General features: G+C 41.0%; 1 protein-coding gene across 2 annotated transcripts in view; it reads right to left on the minus strand.

The window, feature by feature from the left end:
• The window catches only part of EPHA6 (EPH receptor A6), a 270,673-nt gene that overhangs the window by 41,978 nt on the left and 209,544 nt on the right, over positions 1-19,151 (minus strand). For both annotated transcript variants that reach the window (XM_035116101.2, XM_060273658.1), the window contains one exon: positions 9,391-9,452. In XM_035116101.2, coding sequence (XP_034971992.2) covers positions 9,391-9,452 — 62 coding nt within the window. The remainder of the gene's footprint in view (positions 1-9,390; positions 9,453-19,151) is intronic.

The raw sequence follows: 19,151 nt of genomic DNA on the forward strand, positions 1-19,151 counted from the left end.
TCATGTGTCCTGACTCCTGGAGCTTCTAATGTTGCTCCAGAGCTGTGGGAAGAACCACTGCTGCCATTGTGCCCACACCACAAGATAATATTAGAAGGAATCCTATGTATAATCTACCAATGGTACACTTGTCAGGTTTTGCCTTGTGCAAAATCACACAAAACAGAGATAGAAGAAGCTGCACCCCTGCTCATGTGTAGAAAGGAATGTTGTCTACATGTCAACAGGGCTGTCTCTGCTTCAGGAAGACCAGGAGAGAGCTCATGTATTACTCCCTAAGCTATAAACTTGCACAGTATTCAAACTGATCACCACACAGAACATGTTAAAGTTAGGACAAAACAACAAAAAGTGTCATTGACCTGCACAAATTTATCTTGACTCTCAGTATCTACAACAAAGTGTTAGACTGGAGTTTTTAAAAAAGGCTGATGGAAGAACACCCTCACCCATCACACATCCTGAAATAGCTGTGTAGCAAATTTCTAAAGGCTGAAAGGCTGCTGGACCAAGTTTTTGTACGTGTTTTTAAAACAAATACTTTTTCCGTAACAGTTTGATTTCCAGACTCTGCTGATTCAATCAGGCCTCCAGCCTGGATTGGCACCATTAAAGAAAAGATAAATCAATACTTTGCTCAGTGTTGTGCATTGACTCAGTACAATAGCAACTGCGGTAGAGAATTTACTTTTTCCAGAACATCCATATCTACTCTATAGAGTTAAAGAACATCTAAACTAGGCTTGCCAGCACAGCTTGTGACCCTTAAAGCCAACCAGCTGTGTATTGTTGCTCCCCTCCTGCCTTCTAGTTTTGTCCTCTACCTGGGACTGGAAAAAAGCGTATTGGCAAACAATTAGCATGCTGACCCTGGCTTGTGTCATGGCATTTAACTTATGCCATATGATAGTATCTGTATTTGGGGTTTAAAACCATACATGACAGAGAGCATACTACCCACACTTTTTTAAACTTAATTTTGCCTTATGGTTCCTAGCACAAAGAAGTAGGTGTAAGATAACTGTTAAGAAAATATTATCTCAAAGGGGTGGGAATCGACCAGAATACAAATTTGGAGAGGAAGCATTTGTCAAATCACTATTCAGGTCCCCCAGATAACAGGAGGGATATACATGAAACATAATACATGTACAGTGATACCTCGGGTTACGAACACGATCCATTCTGGGACGCAGTTTGCAACTCGAAATGGTCCTAAACCGAAGCACCATTTTGCGCATAGCATGATTTTTGTGCTTTGCGCACGCGCAAACTGCGCACGCGGCGAAAATACTTCTGGGTTTGCGGAGTTCGTAACCCGAGGTGTTCGTAACCTGAGGTACGACGGTATGGCTAAGTTTCTCTCACTGGCTCATTGACTGGAATGGGTCTATTAACCTATATAAAAAGAGAAGGGAAAAAGCCGCATCTTTCTGCTGGGTCTTAGAAGTTACCATGTGAGATACAGTTCTACACCTTTGTCGTATGACTTTCATTTCTCTAAAATTATATTGTCTGTCTCTAGTTTGACATAGGAAAATGTTATTAAACACTTTGATCCTTAGTATAGATTGCAAATCAAAGTAAAATACTATGTTACAACTCTCTTCAAACTGAAAAAAGATATTGTTTTCAAAGAGCAGAAGAAGCAAAACAAGTAAATAAAATGGGGAGGTTTCGTTCAGCAGCGGAGCAAGCCACCCACGGGGGTACCACGGGGCCTCTGAGGAGTCTGCCTGCCTCCTCCCAATCAGCCACCCTACAGCTGAGGGGGAGGCAATGGGGAGATTGTTTGGGGCAGTGCGGAGCCTGCAGGCGCTCAAGCCACTGTGTCACTCCCATGAGAGGCACGTGGCTTGAGCGTGCTGCAGGCCCCGCAGTGAGTGCCGCCCACCATTTTGTCACTCCCCTCAGCTAGGACACCCGAGGCAGACCGCACCTACCACACCCCCTTGCTACACCCTTGGTTTCATTCTACAACTTTGTTGCAAAGTCTGCTAAAGATGGCATGTGTGCATGCTGCATGAGAGTGAGAGCGGGAGCAGGAATGAGAACAAGCTCATTTTTAGCATCTTTTACAGCAGACAAATAAAGATGGGAGCTATTAAACTTTGCAGTGTCATGTGGGTCTCCTCCACCCAAAATGAACTCTGACTGGAGAGGCTATGTTAGATGGATTTATAGCACACACTTTATGACTTCATTTTATGGAACTCTCGTCTCCTTCCCCAACATTATTTAACATGAGCTTCTGCTGCAGCATCTAACCTCTAACTGACAGAAAGGATAAGGTTAATGGCAAGGCTGTACTGGGAATTATATAATGGCTGCTTCTTCAAAGAGCAATATATCCTGACATTTCTTTCCCACAGAAAATATTTTTCACTTCCCTCCCTTGGCCTATTTTGGACATGCCTTTAGGAATTTAAGTTTGGTAATACGTTTTGGTCTTTTACTCAGCTGTATTGTCTTTTGTTAATGTACCACAGAAATGAAACAAAACTTATTATGGTGCTTTACAGTACTAAAGTCTGAAGTACATGTCAACAATAAAAGGAGTACTTTCTGCAACAATATGATATTTTACCCAAATGCAATATAGGTTCTCTGTGGATTTATACCTTGATATAAAACAGTTCCAGTGCCCCTTTAAAAACCAGAACACGCTGTACAGAAATAGTAGTTAAACTTTAGTAATACAATTTATAAAGTGATAGAACCTTTGTTTTTTATTAATTTGCACAAAATAATTAGAAATATTGAGACTGGATTTTTGTATGATATAGTAGTAGTATAGTACAGAGGGGGTTACTGTTTTGTTGCTTCTGTTTTAGCTATTTATTAGTGCTTTTATCTTGTGTTTTTACCTTGTGGACTGACCTGGGATCTTTTGATGAACGGTAGTTTATAAATCTAATAAATAATAATGATGATGATGATATATTCAGTACATATATTTTATTTTAAATACTAAAATCAGATAATATAATAATCTAGAAGACTGGAAAAAGTATCTGCTAAGCTGTGTTGCCAGGTCACCTCCATTTTGTCCCCATGTTTCCATATCTATTCTGTAACTACCTAGCTGCAAGATCTAGTAGTGACGAAGGTACTAAGCAAAGGGTGTTATTGTAAGACAGTTATATTAAAACATTTAGTAATTCTTTTATTGGTTGCCACATGCTTGTGATCGTACAGAAATGGAACGTGCCATAGGGCACCTGTAGCAGCACAACCAGAAGTCTTCATCTGCCTCACCTGCAATAAAACATATCTCTCCCATATTGGTCTCTAAGCCAAACAGGTGCTGTAACTTCCATAGCCTCCTGAGACAGATAGGTGCCAACAACAACTCGAACCTTATGCTTTGGTATGAGTGCTTGAAATATTGCTGTTCTGGAAAATGTTACCCTCTGTGTTTGACCATTGCAAGGCATAGCTACACCAGATACTTTTTATTCTGTCTGAGGCAATTTGTTGTAAAAGAACACCACTTACAACAGCAACCTATACCATATTCCAGTGTGATTCGAGTTAACTTTTATTTTGTCCCAGGAAACAATATGCAATGTATACCATCCTTTGTCCCTATGACCCCCCCCCCCGCCCTATTTGTGTAATGCTGTTTAAAAAGAATACTTTTCCTTTGGTTTAGGAATATATTTGGCTCAGGCAATCCAGTTAGGAAAAATATTTGGATCAGGAAATCCAGTTAGGCAACTCTGTGCAAATGGCTTTTTGGCCATAGTGAGTTGGACTATCGAATATTGATGCTTCAGTAAAATAGAAGGCTGGTTCACACAAGCAACATCAAATGACAAACTGCACGTAAGAACGATCATAAATTTAACACTTTAGATAAAGTTTTCATATCACCAAGCAACACTTTTCTCGAGGCTAGTCCACACATTTAGCTGCCATTCCTCAATGAGTAATCATATGATGTACACACATGTGTGAAACAACCCATTATTTATAACCACCTTTATGCCTAAACACTTTGTAAACACATCCATCCATGATTGTCAGGACTATGGGCAGGAGTCAGGCTCTGGGGCCTGTAGTGCTTTGCAGGATTGGGGCCTGCCTCAGCTTGTGCTGGAGAAGCAAGGAGTGGCCACACAGGTGAAGACCTCAGCTTGTGCTGGAGAGGCAAGGAGTGGTCACTCAGGTGAGGCCACTTGATACCTCACTGCACCTGGTGGCAGGAGCTGGGAGGGATAAAAGCCCAGCATTTCCCTCCAGCTCTTTGCCACAGCAACACTATCCCTGCCTGGTTGCATCTGGCCTCTTGATCCTTGCTCCGTGGACCCTTGCCTTGCCGACGCCTTGATTCTTGCTCCTTGGACCCATGCCTTGCTGATGCCTTGATTCTTGCTCCGTGGACCCTTGCCTTGCCGACGCCTTGATTCTTGCTCCTTGGACCCATGCCTTGCCGACGCCTTGATTCTTGCTCCTTGGACCCTTGCCTTGCCGACGCCTTGATTCTTGCTCCGTGGATCCTTGCCTTGCCGACGTCTTGATCCTCGACCCTTGGACCTTTGCTTTGATTCTTGTTCCTTGTTCCTTGGCCTTGCTCCTTGCTCCTTGGACCTTCGCCTTGCCAACGCCTTGCTCCTTGATTCCCAGACCTTCACCTCTGCCTTGCTCCTTGACCCTGCGACTGCCTGCTGCTGGACCCTCAGCCCTGCACCTGTTCCTGCTTCTACACCACCATCTTGCCTCTGGTCCTGACGCCCGCCGACCGGACCGTGACAATGATGCTAGCAAAAATCATTTGTGTCATGATGTGGCAAATATATATGTAATTCCATAGGCCTAGCTGTTGGTATGTCCTATTCTAAGCACAGAGAAAACACCATAAATAGGCAATGAAATAACCTTGATAGCCTTCTGCTCAGCTCCCCACACATGTCCATACAGAGTGCCGATCCACACCATGCAGTCTGTCAGGCAGAATGAATTAAATGTTTCATTACACACAGACACACACACACTCCATTTTCTGATAAATTACTTGGTACATTCTGCCTCAAGCCAAGTCAGACAAGATGGCTTCTTCCAATGACTGCCAGGAAGAAGGTTCAAAGCAGTCTATCAACAGTGGCCAAAGCATTTTCTCTTAACCCACAGTGTACATTCTCAGAGCCAGCCCTACTATTAGGGGGAATGAGGCGCCTTCCACAGGCAGCCAATGCTAGAGGCAGCAGTCCCCAAATAGTTCCTCCTGATCCCTCTTGGCTATTCCATCTGCTGGGGGATAATGCTGGGTCTCTCATGCGGACTGCCTTAATCCTTCAAAGCAGGGTCTCCAAAGGTTTCCAGTGCCAAAGGACTGAGAAATAAATGTGTCTTAATAATGGTGTTGTATTCAACATTGTGTGAGCAAAAGGTAGGCCATGCAATGAACCGCTGCTTTCCCCTCATGCTTCTGTTGCCCCTCTTTGCAGCTGAAATTTATTCAAGATGGCCACGATGACCTACTGAACATTGTGATTTATGGGGTTGCAGTGGGGAGGAGGTTGTCTGAAATCAGATAGAAGAATTTTTTAAAAAATGTGAGTCTACAATCCTAAATTTACTTGGATTTAAGTGTTATTGTAATCATTGTTACTTATAAGTCAACATGCTTAGTAGCAGGAAGTTAATAAAGTTAAATAAACTTCACTTTAGACATATGGGTCAATATGAGAGGCACAACGTCTTTCTGAATGTACTTCGTCTCTTCATCTCTCTCCCATCCAGCCCAGTATTTCCCCCCCTGCTACTTCCGTTGCCCAGGCTTTTGCACATGGTACAACAAATCTTAGGATCAACCTATTGTAGTATTATTCCTTTACTTCTAAATATAATAAGGATGTGAGCATCCCTGGAGCTTTAAAGCCCCAAATATGAGCTGCTGAAAAAAACATAAATCAGATCTGATATGATTTGGATTTACATGGGAATATGTGGAACAATTGCCACATATAATGCCATTATATAAAAGGTAAAGGGACCCCTGAACATGAGGTCCAGTTGTGATCAACTCTGGGGTTGCGGCGCTCATCTCGCATTATTGGCTGAGGGAGCTGGCGTACAGCTTCCAGGTCATGTGGCCAGCATGACAAAGCCGCTTCTGGCGAACCAGAGCAGCACACGGAAACGCCGTTTACCTTCCCATTGTAGCGGTACCTATTTATCTACTTGCACTTTGACCTGCTTTCGAACTGCTAGGTTGGAAGGAGCTGGGACTGAGCAACGGGAGCTCACCCCATCACAGGGATTCGAACCGCCGACCTTCTGATCGGCAAGCCCTAGGCTCTGTGGTTTAACCCACAGCGCCACTTGCGTCCTTAATGCCATTATATATTCCCCTCCAAAAATCAGCTAATGCTGTCGTGCTCATAATATTCTGGTGAACAATAATGATTTATTTGTAGAAATTATGGCATAGAAGCTTGAAATGTTGAAGAGTACTCTTCACATTCTGGATTTTTATCTTTTGGCTCTAGCTTTTATATATATTTCTATAAAAGTGCTCAAAGCTACAAAAAAGACATTATTACATATGAAGAAATATGGGCTTTGTGAAGTCCTTTGAGATCACTAGATAAAAACCCCTTGTAAATTTAACCTTTTATGATGGTTTAGAGATACACTCATACAGTACTTTTTGTATTCTCACAAAGGTATTTCAAAGTTTACTCTTCAAGTAACTAGCAGGAAATCACATTTTTTTAAAGAAGTAAACTGATTTCTTTTAAAATCTAGAGCTTTCAGCCTTTTGCTCTGAGATTACTGAGATTAAATATCTACATTCCTTTCAGAATGCATGTAACCTCAAAATCGTATCAATAGACATTGAACTGATAAACCACAACTGAGAAAAGGAAAGCATATAACTAAGGGAAACAATTAATATGACTAAGAGGTTAATGCTTATTATTGTACCACTGCTCTCTCATGACTCTACCCTTTTCCTAATACAAACAAAAATTGCCATATTTTAGAAGCAGACATAAGGAAGGTAATGTAGTAAAGAAATCTTGCTATGTGCTGAATACCTATTTAAAGTGAAATGAGATACAAACTCTTCAACCTGCTGTCGTAAAAAAGGGATGAACAGAAGGTAGAAGCATTTGGTATTAGTAAAGATAAAGTAGAAACATGATTTGCAAAAAGTTTATCTATGAGTCTGTTTACAAAATGAACAGTACTATTAATTCCGATCCAGCCTCATATTTTGCCATTATCTCTCTGCCCTTCCAACCACCTACATAATCCAATATATTAAACATTAGGAATTCTTTTGTCCTTTCCTCTTTTTTGTTATATAACTCTGATATTTTTCTCATACGTAGGTCTCAGTTCTTCAGTGCTTCACAGTGAGGCTTCATAAATGATTTTAGGCACTCATCTTCCTTCCTTCCTTCTTTGTCAATTGTCAAGCTGCCTCTGTGCCCTTTCTGCTTCACTATAGTCACCTTCCTTTGCTGCTTACTCATTTCCCCCCACAAATACAGTGGTACCTCTGGTTAAGAACTTAATTCGTTCTGGAAGTCTGTTCTTAACCTGAAACTGTTCTTAACCTGAGATACCACTTTAGCTAATGGGGGCCGCGCGATTTCTGTTCTCATCCTGAAGCGAAGTTCTTAACCTGAGGTACTATTTCTGGGTTAGCGGAGTCTGTAACCTGAAGCAACTGTAACCCAAGGTACCACTGTATTTTCAAATGGTATTTCATGCCAACTGATCTATATTAAATGCACATTATGAATTCCTGTACATGTGTTCATTATGTTTTCCTCCTTCAAAAATTAGTAAAGTTCTACCGATTATACAGCACGGCTAATGTGATCTTGTGGATATTTGCAAATGCATAACAATGAGTACTTTATAAACATACAATATGAAAAAAAACACACAAAATACCTAAGAAAAATAAGAGCAAAACCAAACCAATAATCCCCCCTCCCACAACACTTTTTAAAGAGTATCAGATGTTAGTCAGCCAAAGGCCAGGTTGAAAAGCAATGTTTTCTCCTGGCGTCTAAAGGTGTATAATGAAGGTGCCAGCTGAACCTCCCCGGGGAGAGCATTCCACAAAGGGGGAGCCACTGCAGAAATGCCTATTGTCGTGTTGCCACCCTCTGGACCTCTTGTGGAGGAGGCATGTGAAGAAGGGTCTCAGACGATGACCTCAGAGTCATATGGAGAGAGGCAGTCCTTGAGGTATTGTGGTCCCGAGCCACTTTTAAGGCTTTATAGGTCAAAAGCATTGAATTGGACTTAGAAACCATTTGGCTACCAGTGCAGTCAGGCCAGGATCAGTGACAGGACCAGGGCAAAACCGTCTTACCCTGGTGAGCAATATGGTTGCTGAATGCTGCACCAGCACAAATTTCAGGATTGTCTTCACAGGCAGCCCTACTTATAACATGTTACAGTAATGTAACCTAGATGTTAGCAGAGTATAGACAACAGTAGTTAGGCTGTGCCTTTCCAGTTGAGGCACCAGTTGAAGCTGATGGAAGGCACTCTGTGCCACTGAAGCCACTTGAGTCCCTAGCAACAGCAAAGAATGTAGAAGTACCTGCATACCTGCTCAGTGAGCACACAGTGCCATCTATCATTATGTTTCTCCTGAGCCCCACAGCAGTTCCCCTCTGTTGGAGCTTTATATGTCCCAAGGCATGTCCTGGTCTTCTTAAACTAACCTGCTGCCTGAACTGTGGGGAAAGACATCATCCTGTTGCCAGTGTCGAAGTAAGATTCAGTTGCCAGTTCAAGCAGCTTCTGTATGTGAAGTGGGAGAGCAAAACCATCTTGTCCTTTGCCTCAGACAGCAAAATGTCTTGGGGCCGCTCTGTGCCATTCCCTATCCACGCTTTTGACATTTATTTAGGTCCAGCAACTGAACTTAAGTGGAATACTGTTATAGTCAAGCCACTTCAGTAGTTCCTAATTCAATTTGTTAAATGCAATTAGCCATAAATAATTGTAAATCAGTTACTAAACCTGTGCTATACTTCCATAAGCAAAAAACAAAACAAAACCCAACGAAGAAATACTTTTAAATGACTGAGCAAAATGAACAGCTGCCATATGGCAAGGCATTTGCATTTCAATTTATCTTTTTGTTCATAATAACACCATTTGAAATACATTTCGCTAAATATGGGGACTGAACTTGTAGAAGAAATCAATTATATTCTTAAGTCTAAATCTTCTCTTTTTCTGGCTATGCTCTAATGTATCACTGTACCTAGGAAATGCACCCTGGGGAAAATACTTCTCCAACTAAAAATCCATGAATAACATTATGCAAAAATTAATTTGTGATAAATGATTCAAAATCTTTACTTAGAATGGTTTTTATTCATATTTCTTGTGAAAATAACACCTCACCCGTAGAAAGGAGTCAAGGGATCCATTCTCCATGTATTCAACCACAATCATTACTGGTCTGCCTGCAAAGACAGCAAAGGAATGTGTTAGGATTATAGGTATATTAAGGGTTTGTTATAGTTTCACCTGCTAGGAAAAGATTATTTGCATTAGTAAAATATGTTGCTCATTTCCCAGTCCTCCTCTGTAGCAAAAACATATCTCATTGTTCTATTATTTCTGAGTAGTTTCTTGGTCATGTTGCTGGATTAACCAAAGGCATAATAATATTTTTGGTTTTTTATTTAAATGGCTGAAATCAGAATCTATTACGTATTTATAGCCCATGTTATTCTTGGTGGATACAACCCTGCACACTCAAAACAGTGCTGAGGAGAGGGGGTGTTACTAAGCTATGAATACGACCCTTCTCCCTTAGACTAGAATATATAATTAACATTTGATGTTTGTGACAAGAACATCCAAGTCATTCTAGTACTAATTTACTTTCTGTATTTACTTGACAAGCCTTTTACTGTTTGTGTTCAGGAGTAAGCCATCACTCTAAAACTACCTAGAAGAAATAACCCAATTTGCATGCTAATCATGGTATTCCATCAGATGTTATTTAGATAATGCTAATAATACAAAGGCGTGAATAATATATGCAGAAATACTGTAACGAATAATTTTGCATGCAAGACAGGAAAGATATAATAAAACAACAAACACATTTTGTGCGAATGCCTGTATTGGTTCCATTTGTAACAAATACCAGATAAAATGATAGAAGGAATAAAGAAACACAGGTACTTGAGAAGAACCTTGTCTACATCTTGCCTGTTATTATTTTTCATTTTTTCTCCTGCCAACATAGCATAATCAGATAGATAGCATAATCAGAACTGCACACAATATTCATGATGCAACTCTCCTGAAGACTGACAAAATGGCTTTATAATACTTTCAGCAATTTCTGTCTGTTAAACTTTCTTTGGACAGAAATTCATGAATGAACAAATGGGCACCCAGTTGGAACTAGTGGACATTCATGCAATGAAACGGACAAAAATAATTTAAGACCTTGTGAATATGAAAGGACAGACCAGTTCAAGCCACCTATCTGCAGTGCTGCTGCTGCTGGATAGGGCAGAGGTATCCCTCAACTCAGCTTGTCCTCTGCGCACCAGGGAGCTCCATGTTGGCAAGGAAGCTCTGCCAGTGAGTGCCCTATGTGCCAGCCCAAATAGCAGTAGCCAGGAGACAGGCCCCAAAACAAGGACTTTTGGGTGTGTGTGAGAGAGGGCAGAGCTGAGCTGGCACAGGACTTGCTGTATCCTGCAGCAGCCTTGTGGCACAGCGAAAGGGCATTTTCCTCCCCCACCCCATTTTCTATCCTTGGTGAGGAGGCATATCTGTTTCAGTAACATTGGGTTTTGTCAGTGAAACAGTTGTGAGAACATCTTCAAGTTAACATTCTACTGTCCTTTTATTTAGAAATACAAGATGTATTATGCCAGCAAAATGGCTGCCTTTACAGCATGCTAAGCACGCAGAGAGCCAAATATATCACAGAGCCCCTTAAAGGGGTCATAGGGAAACATTCTGTTCACATTCCAGGGTTACAGGACAAAGGCTGTTATCTAGAAAGGCTGGGTGGCAGGCATTGCTCCCACAGATAACAACAGATTGCACAACTGAACTAAATGGGAGCTGTGGACTTAACATGGAAGATCAGCTTGTCTATAAATAATTATTATTGTGAACCATTATGATATTTTAGAACAAATGAGACAAAAAAGTAAACAGGCTACCATCAGGCAAACGGCTGAAGTGGTGTAAACTTGCTCCTGTTCATTGACCTTCACTCTAACTGGAGAAAGATATATCTGTATTCCATTACGATTAGAATAAAGGGAGATAAATTCCCTGTTTACAGAAAGACCATGTATAGACTTAAAGAAGGAGGGGGGAAATCAAGATCAGAGCAGAATATTTAGCCCCTGAGGTGAATATAAACCTCCATCGCACATGGAGGTGGGATAGGGTTGTACCCACTGTCTCCTCTGTCGATCAGCATGCAATCAGTAAGCAGTTTGAATTGAACTACCGTAACACTTTCTTTGTGTATTTGAGGACCCTGAAAAAGCAGGGATATAGCTGCAAGCTACAGAATGAATGCCAGTGCAAATTAACATTTTTAACAATGGGCAGGATGACTGTAATAAAACTGCCTGAATAATTACCCCTGAGGGCCTTATAGAATAGCACACCCTGTGGTGGCACATCCAATATCCAAAAATGTAATGTTGGTAATGTGCCTATCTAAATTATTCATTTTCTTAAAAGAGCAAAGGATGAAAATTCTGCTTCTCATAAATTGGTCAGTGCAACTGCTAACAATACAACCTATTGGCCCTCTTACCACCTGGGCTTATGTGATTTCTATTGTGGGATTCAGAGAAAGTGAACAACTGGATAAGAGCACCATGTGTAGATGCTTGTCCTTTAATATATGCAATATAAACCATCTGTTTATAAAATAAACCAGGTTTTTATTTTGTACTTTTAGGCTGTTGTTGGCATCCATTTGTCTTGAGAGGCAATGGGGTACTCCTCTGGAGGCGAAGTCAAACTGCTGCATTAGCAGCACTGGAGTATATGGAGGTCCTGGGCTGCCCAGCTGCAATCCTGAACTTGAGTATCAAGGAGTAAGCCCCTCAAATGTACTTCTGAATAAAGTTGCATAGGATTGTGCTGTACAAACACAATCCAGCCAAAGTCAACGTTTGGAAATCAAATTGATTTGAATCGGAGGAAGTTGGCATCAGAGAGACTTGAAGTTGCTTAACTCTGGTGGATTGCATACCCTTAGTTATTTTAAAAGCAAGAATGATAGCACTATCAAGTGTCATTCAGAATCATGTATTTTTTTTATATACAGTAAGAGCTATTTTATTTTCAATTCATTTTTTATATATAAATTCAATTTCTATTTTTTATCACAGCAAAGGATTTTGACAGTGTGTAATTTAATTGAATAGTAGAATGATGAACGAGAATGGCGGCAAGATATTCAGAACACTTTCCTGTCATTTTAAATACTGAAGCAAAGTCCATGCTAATGAATTTTTTAAATTATAAAATTAATCTCCCCCAAATAATAATATATTCAGTGCACACTAATCTCTGCAGATTTTATTTATAATGAAATGCTGAAAAATATGCAAAAGAAATAGGCACAGTAGAGTAAGTGCACAGTATCTATCCACCCCCACAAATACACAAATGCATACATACATACAGCAGAAAAACAGAAACTGGGGCTATAAAATGGTTCAGTTTAAAGAAAGAGTGAAAACTATTTTTTTAAAAACCAGATGTTCTGTGTCTTAAAATACCCAAATAAGCTACCCTGTTCTCAAGCTGAAAAGCTGTACTCAAGCTGACAAGCTTGTTCAAGCCGGGTGATCTATGGGATGGCTTTCCTGCCCTTATGCCTATGTCTGTGAGAATATCTGGCTGGGGGCAACAATTTGAAGGTGTTTTCAACTGCGAAATATATGCAAACTATTTATGCATTTGTCTTAGGCCGATGGCTTTTTCAGTGTTGGCCTCCTAATTATATAATATGGCCCTCATGCGTCCTCCTTTATTGCGTTTAAAAGTACTCTTGATATGTTTACATTTTGACCTCTTTATGCATTTTTGTTAGCTGTTTTGTGTTACCAATGTTTACAGTTCATTTTAAAAACCTGTCAGTGTAGATTTTAAATTGTTGATTTATCACAGAATCATAGAGTTGGAAGGGACCCTGAGTATCATCTAGTCCAATCCCCTCCAATGCAGGAATATCCCCTTACTGGGATCAAACCTGCAGCCTTGGCATTATCAGCAGCATGCTCTAACATACCCTCTAACATTTCTCTGATGAAAATAGGGAAGTCCCATTCCATAATGATAACTTAATTATTTATACCCCACACATCTGACTGGGCTGCCCCAGCCACTCTGGGCAGATTCCAACATATATAAAAACATAATAAAACAGGGGTTGGATAACTCCATACCTTCCAACATTTATCCAATGAAAATAAAGACATGCTAAGGAAAAACATTCCAGGATCAAATCAGAAACCGGGACGGCTTCTCTAAATCAGGGACGTCCCAGGAAAATTGGGAAACTTGGAGGGTCTGCTCTAACTAAATGAGCTTACATGGCTGTTTTTGTACACTGCTTTGTCAAGGCACTTGTCCTGAAAGGTGGGAGATCTCACTTAAAAAACCCCAAACCCAAATCAAATCTGACCTCAACACAGTGGTTATGCTCTGATGTTCATATCTCTTAATTCAGGGTAAATTTGAATACAGATGACATGATAGGATTTTCTATACTTAAGTGCTTGATCTTCTGTGACCTACATACATAGTGTAAACATCTTCTGCTATCTATTTTTAAGAGTGGTGATGTTTGGGGGCATTTATCAATTGGTAAGCTTCCACATGTTCTCCACATTGTTGGGTGGCTTCATGTATTAGTAATTCATAGTTGGTGATATTAAGTGGCGAAGTCATTCATCCAAGCTGCAAAGTTTCGTGGCTAAAGTAGTCTTTTTAGGAATGAAAATACTTTCTCTCCCCCCCCCCCAGATTTTGCAGTCCAGTATTTAAATACATGTAGTTATGTGAGATCTCTCTCTCTCTCTCTCTCTCTCTCTCTCTCTCTCTCTCTCTCTCTCTCTCTCTCTCTCTCTCTCTGTGTGTGTGTGTGTGTGTGTGAGAGAGAGATCTCACATAGCTACATGTATTTAAATACTCTGGTTTCACCTCAGATCGTATAAATACTCTGGTTTCACCTCAGATCGTATAAATCTTTCGTCTTTTTATCAGTCTCCAATATCTGTAAAGTGATAACAGGCTGCATGTGAATATGCCCTTAATCTTGCTTTTACAGCATACTGTATAGTTAATACTTTTTACAACTATTGTCACATCACAGGGACAATATGCACATACAACTAACAAGACACATTTTAGCAAAGTAATACATGTGCATAGACAAGTGTAGAGAATTTCAGTCATGCACAAAATAGTGTTTTAACCTTCACAAGCAAAGAAACCTAAAAAAGATAGGCAAATATTTTATTAGAAATAATACATATACTGTATACAGTTGTACCTTGGTCCACGAACAGAATGCGTTCCAGGAGTCCGTTCGACTTCTGGAACTGTTTGAAAACCAAGACACGGCTTCCGATAGGCTGCAGGACTAATAAAATTCGCAAGCCACAGAAGCCGTGCCGGACATTCAGCTTCCAAAAATCGTTCAAAAACCGGAACACGTACTTCTGGTTTTCGATCTTTTGGTAGCTGAAACGTTCCAAGGCGTTAGACAACCAAGGTACGACTGTATCTTGAAAACTTTGAGAACACTATCCTTATCGCTATGAGCCTCTTTAAATAAATAAATAAAACTAACTGCGAAACAAAAACGAACCATTCTTTCCACAAATGAAAAACCATACTCCAGCAGTGTATGGAGGATATTTATTTTTTGTCTATGCTGAAGTCTCAAGGTGAGAAATAATAAAACATTCAATGTGATATAAGCAATCAAACTTACAAATCACAACGAACCGACTGCTAGGTAGAAACAGCATCTTCTTTCCATAGGAATAGAAGGAAATATTTTTAATTTTGCAGTGTGATTTTCTACAGCTTTAACTGTAACTCCTCCTGAAATCTGGTGATGCAGTATAGAAATTCATTCATAATAAATAATTAACACAACAATCCACCCTCTCTCCCTCTTGTGCTGGGCTGCAGGGATTGGACTGAGCACAGGTGTCCTTTTGCCCAGCTCTGCCAGCTTCCTGCTAGACACCGCTGACAAGAGTGAGAGGAGCAGCATTCCCTCCGGTATGGAGCTCCCGCTTCTGCCTGCCAAATGTGCAGATGGGCAAAAGTGCTGTCAACAAGATGGCTACCAGTGACAGGCAGTGGAAGGGCCTCAAACAGGGTGTTCCAGAGGTGAGAAGGAGCGGGGATGCAGTCTGTCTAGGATCTGTTGGATCCAAAGCTGGTCCTACTGCCATCACATGGTGGCACTGGGCCTGATCCAGACCTGAGCACGGCACTCATCCTGTCATTTTCTGCCCCAGTCACTGTGCATGGCAGGGCTGCACATGTGGCAGTGGCCACACAGCCTCCCAAAGCCATACCAGCTGGTGGCAGAGGTTTGAATTGTTTCCTAATTGGGTTTTTTTTTTGAGGGGTGTGTGTGTTTATGAACAAGAATAATGTTATACAAACAAGTATACCAAGTTTTCTCATGTCATTTGTATATTACAAAGATAGCATAATAAATGTGGAAAGATATCTACAACATATGTTTCATTATTAGTGGTCAATGTATAAGTTATTGGTTTTTTAGTTTGTTTAAACAATTAGGAAGAAGAAGAAAAAAGGGGGAAAGGAAAAAAGGGGGGAGAGGGGGGAGTGGCAACTGACAGGGTAATCTACTGTATATATATATATATATATATATATATATATATATATATATATGTAGGCATTGCGTGCGTAGAGGTCACAGCCTTTCTCCGTTACCGCTGAACTGTAATGTAACAAATTTGGCCACAACGTTCCATGCCCATCAGTGAGGGATCTGGCATAATTTTTTTTTCCAAAAAAGCAAACCTTTCATACCTAAAATAATGATTAAACACAAAAGTGGCGCCCAAATTAGACGTCACCAGCAGAAGCTCTGAAGACTCCAGCAGCATCCAATAGAAAGGCAGATCGCCCACTGCTGCCTTGAAAGCCGCACCACCAGATGACACCACAAAACTCCACAGCAACCAACTGAAAACAGGCCTTTTGCAGCAACAAGGCCCAACATTGCCAAGTGGAGGTAGGGGCCTGCCTGGGCAGGGATAGGTAATGGGTCAGAACAGGGTGGGGGGAGACATAGGGATGAAACCTGCCCTCTCCACAGTATCTTGCCTCAGCTTTGCAGACTAGGCTGAGTGGATTTAGGGGCCTTCCTGGGTGGGGGATGTGGGGCCCCGAATAGGCCGCATCATAGAATCAACTGAATAAGGGCCTTTTACAGGACCGTGCCTTTGGGTAGAATAAATGTTATTTCACATAACACACGTGGGTAGGGGAGTCAGGGTTGGGACAGGGCAAAATTTTACAGAACACGCGCTTTGGGGGAATGATTATGTGCAAAATGAACGGGTCACAGGGTAACCCGGGGGGGGTGGATGGAGGAGAGGAGGGAAATCACAGGAGTAAGTGGGGGGGGGGTTAGGGGGAGGAGAGGGGGGAAATCACAGGGATAAGCCGGGGTGGGGGAGGAGGGGGCATAATAGGTCATGGATCAGGACAGAGTTGGGGGATTCACAGGGATGAGGGAGGGGGATGAGGGGGGAATCACAGGGATAAGCTGGGGGGTGAGGGGAGGAGTGGGGGAATCACAAGGATACGTCAGGGATCGGCACAGGGTAGGGGAAATCACACAAATAACCCGCAGCAACGCGTGGCAGGGCCAGCTAGTTATAAATAAATAACTAGGCTAGAGTGACAACAAAACAATACAATGGCAACAATGGTTATCTGTACTGCAACATCTTAGTACATTAAAGAAATGGGTAAATTTCCCACACACTGAACTGGTCACTGATATTCACTCAGTGGTTTGATTTGCACATCATGTTAAGCCCTAGTTAAAAACAAACTGGTTTACTGCAAACATGCAGGGTGCTGGTGCACACTGTTGAAATATTCTTGCTCCACTCTTCCCCAGTTTTTCTGCTCTGGTTGTTGTTGTTTAGTCGTTTAGTCGTGTCTGACTCTTTGTGACCCCATGGACCATAGCACGCCAGGCACTCCTGTCTTCTACTGCCTCCCGCAGTTTGGTCAATCTCATGTTCGTAGCTTCGAGAACACTGTCCAACCATCTCGTCCTCTGTCGTCCCTTTCTCCTAGTGCCCTCAATCTTTCCCAACATCAGGGTCTTTTCCAGGGAGTCTTCTCTTCTCATGAGGTGGCCAAAGTATTGGAGCCTCAGCTTCACGATCTGTCCTTCCAGTGAGCACTCAGGGCTGATTTCCTTCAGAATGGATAGGTTTGATCTTCTTGCAGTCCATGGGACTCTCAAGAGTCTCCTCCAGCACCATAATTCAAAAGCATCAATTCTTCGGCGATCAGCCTTCTTTATGGTCCAGCTCTCACTTCCATACATCACTACTGAGCCCCTCTGCTCTGGTACCAAAGATGAAAGAAGCTAGAGCCTGGCTTGTTGTATGAACAGCTCGTTATTTGTTTGGAAACACAGTAGGCATTCAAAAGAAAGTAGATAATTCTCTTCAGGCTTTGCACAGCTATGTGAATATATTTATGTTACCTTCATGCTCAGAAATAAAAAAAAGTCTAGTCTATATTTTCAAAGTCATTTTAAGCAGAAACAGGCATTTGACTGATCTGTTCCATACTTTACACTGATGTTTGCTGAATTATATACATTACTCAAGTATGAGTGTTGAACATTTATAGCAAACAAGGATTTTGATATGTAACTGACCAAAAATTTAGAGAAACAGAAAAATGACTTGTGGAGTACAACTATAACAGTTGCAGAGCTTTCACCATTACTGAATGTTTCTGACTGAATGTTTCTCTGTTCTATCTGTATGCTTACTATGGAAAACACAGCCTCGAGCTTTCTGCTCTTTGCATCTGTTGTCTATGGGACTTACTCTGATGAATTACCCTCGGCAGGAAACAGACCAAACTCTTAATCCACTTCAAGATGTCACAAGCCCACCAATTTCACAACATAAACCATGATCTTTTCTCCCTTGGTTCAGTTTTAAGTGCAGCCATTAGCCATACCTCTTTACTGTGTATCACAAAATCCATTCTACCCTCTTTCCTTCTCTTCTGTCATTCTCTACTTGAATGTTGTTAAGGAGGAAATTTAGCAGCCCTTCCTTTGGTTTTATTTTATTTTATTTTATTTCTGCAATATAAGATATTACCTTTCTGTAAAAGTGATTATTAAGGCACATCTTCAAAATGGACACATAAGAAAAATATGCAGTATGTATATGCCTTTATTGCTTTGTTTCACGCCAAATAAATTCTCCCAACTAATACAGCTATGAAGTTAATTCTGCACAAGCAGAGTGGTCCCCCCAAAAAAATACTTACTAAAAATAGGAAAATAAGAAAGTTTCTTTTACCAAGAGATAATTAAAACAAGATCATTGAACTTTAAAAGTACTACATTTGAACATATTTCAACACATGCCCAGGACACACATTGTTTGAAACAGATATGATGCCAAAAGTCATTTCCTGACCTCTGAGACTGTGGTTCAGGGTCACAGAGAGACCCTAACATAATGGATGCAATCCACATGCTTGAAAAGTTAAAGTGGGAAGGAGATCAGACTCCGTGAGAAGTAAGCTCTTCATGGCATCTCCATGACAAGGATAATATGTGCCCCAGTCCTTCATTAGATATTGAGACATGTACCCCATGTTTCAATTGTTTCCATGCTACTGAAGGAAAATAAAAGGGAACTCTTTGACCCGTGATATTGCAGAATAACATCCTTTCAAACCCAAATTAAATCTGGCTAAGCCTAGCTTCAGTTATTCATTCCAGTAGCCCCAGAAAACATAAAGCAGGAAAGGGTTACTTTCTGCTAGTGTGACCATGCACCTGAGCACATGTGTACTGTACTGTAATAGTGTCTCGTTAATTTTTGTTG

The sequence above is a fragment of the Zootoca vivipara genome, chromosome 4 (genome assembly GCF_963506605.1).
Source record: "Zootoca vivipara chromosome 4, rZooViv1.1, whole genome shotgun sequence".
Taxonomy (NCBI): domain Eukaryota; kingdom Metazoa; phylum Chordata; class Lepidosauria; order Squamata; family Lacertidae; genus Zootoca; species Zootoca vivipara.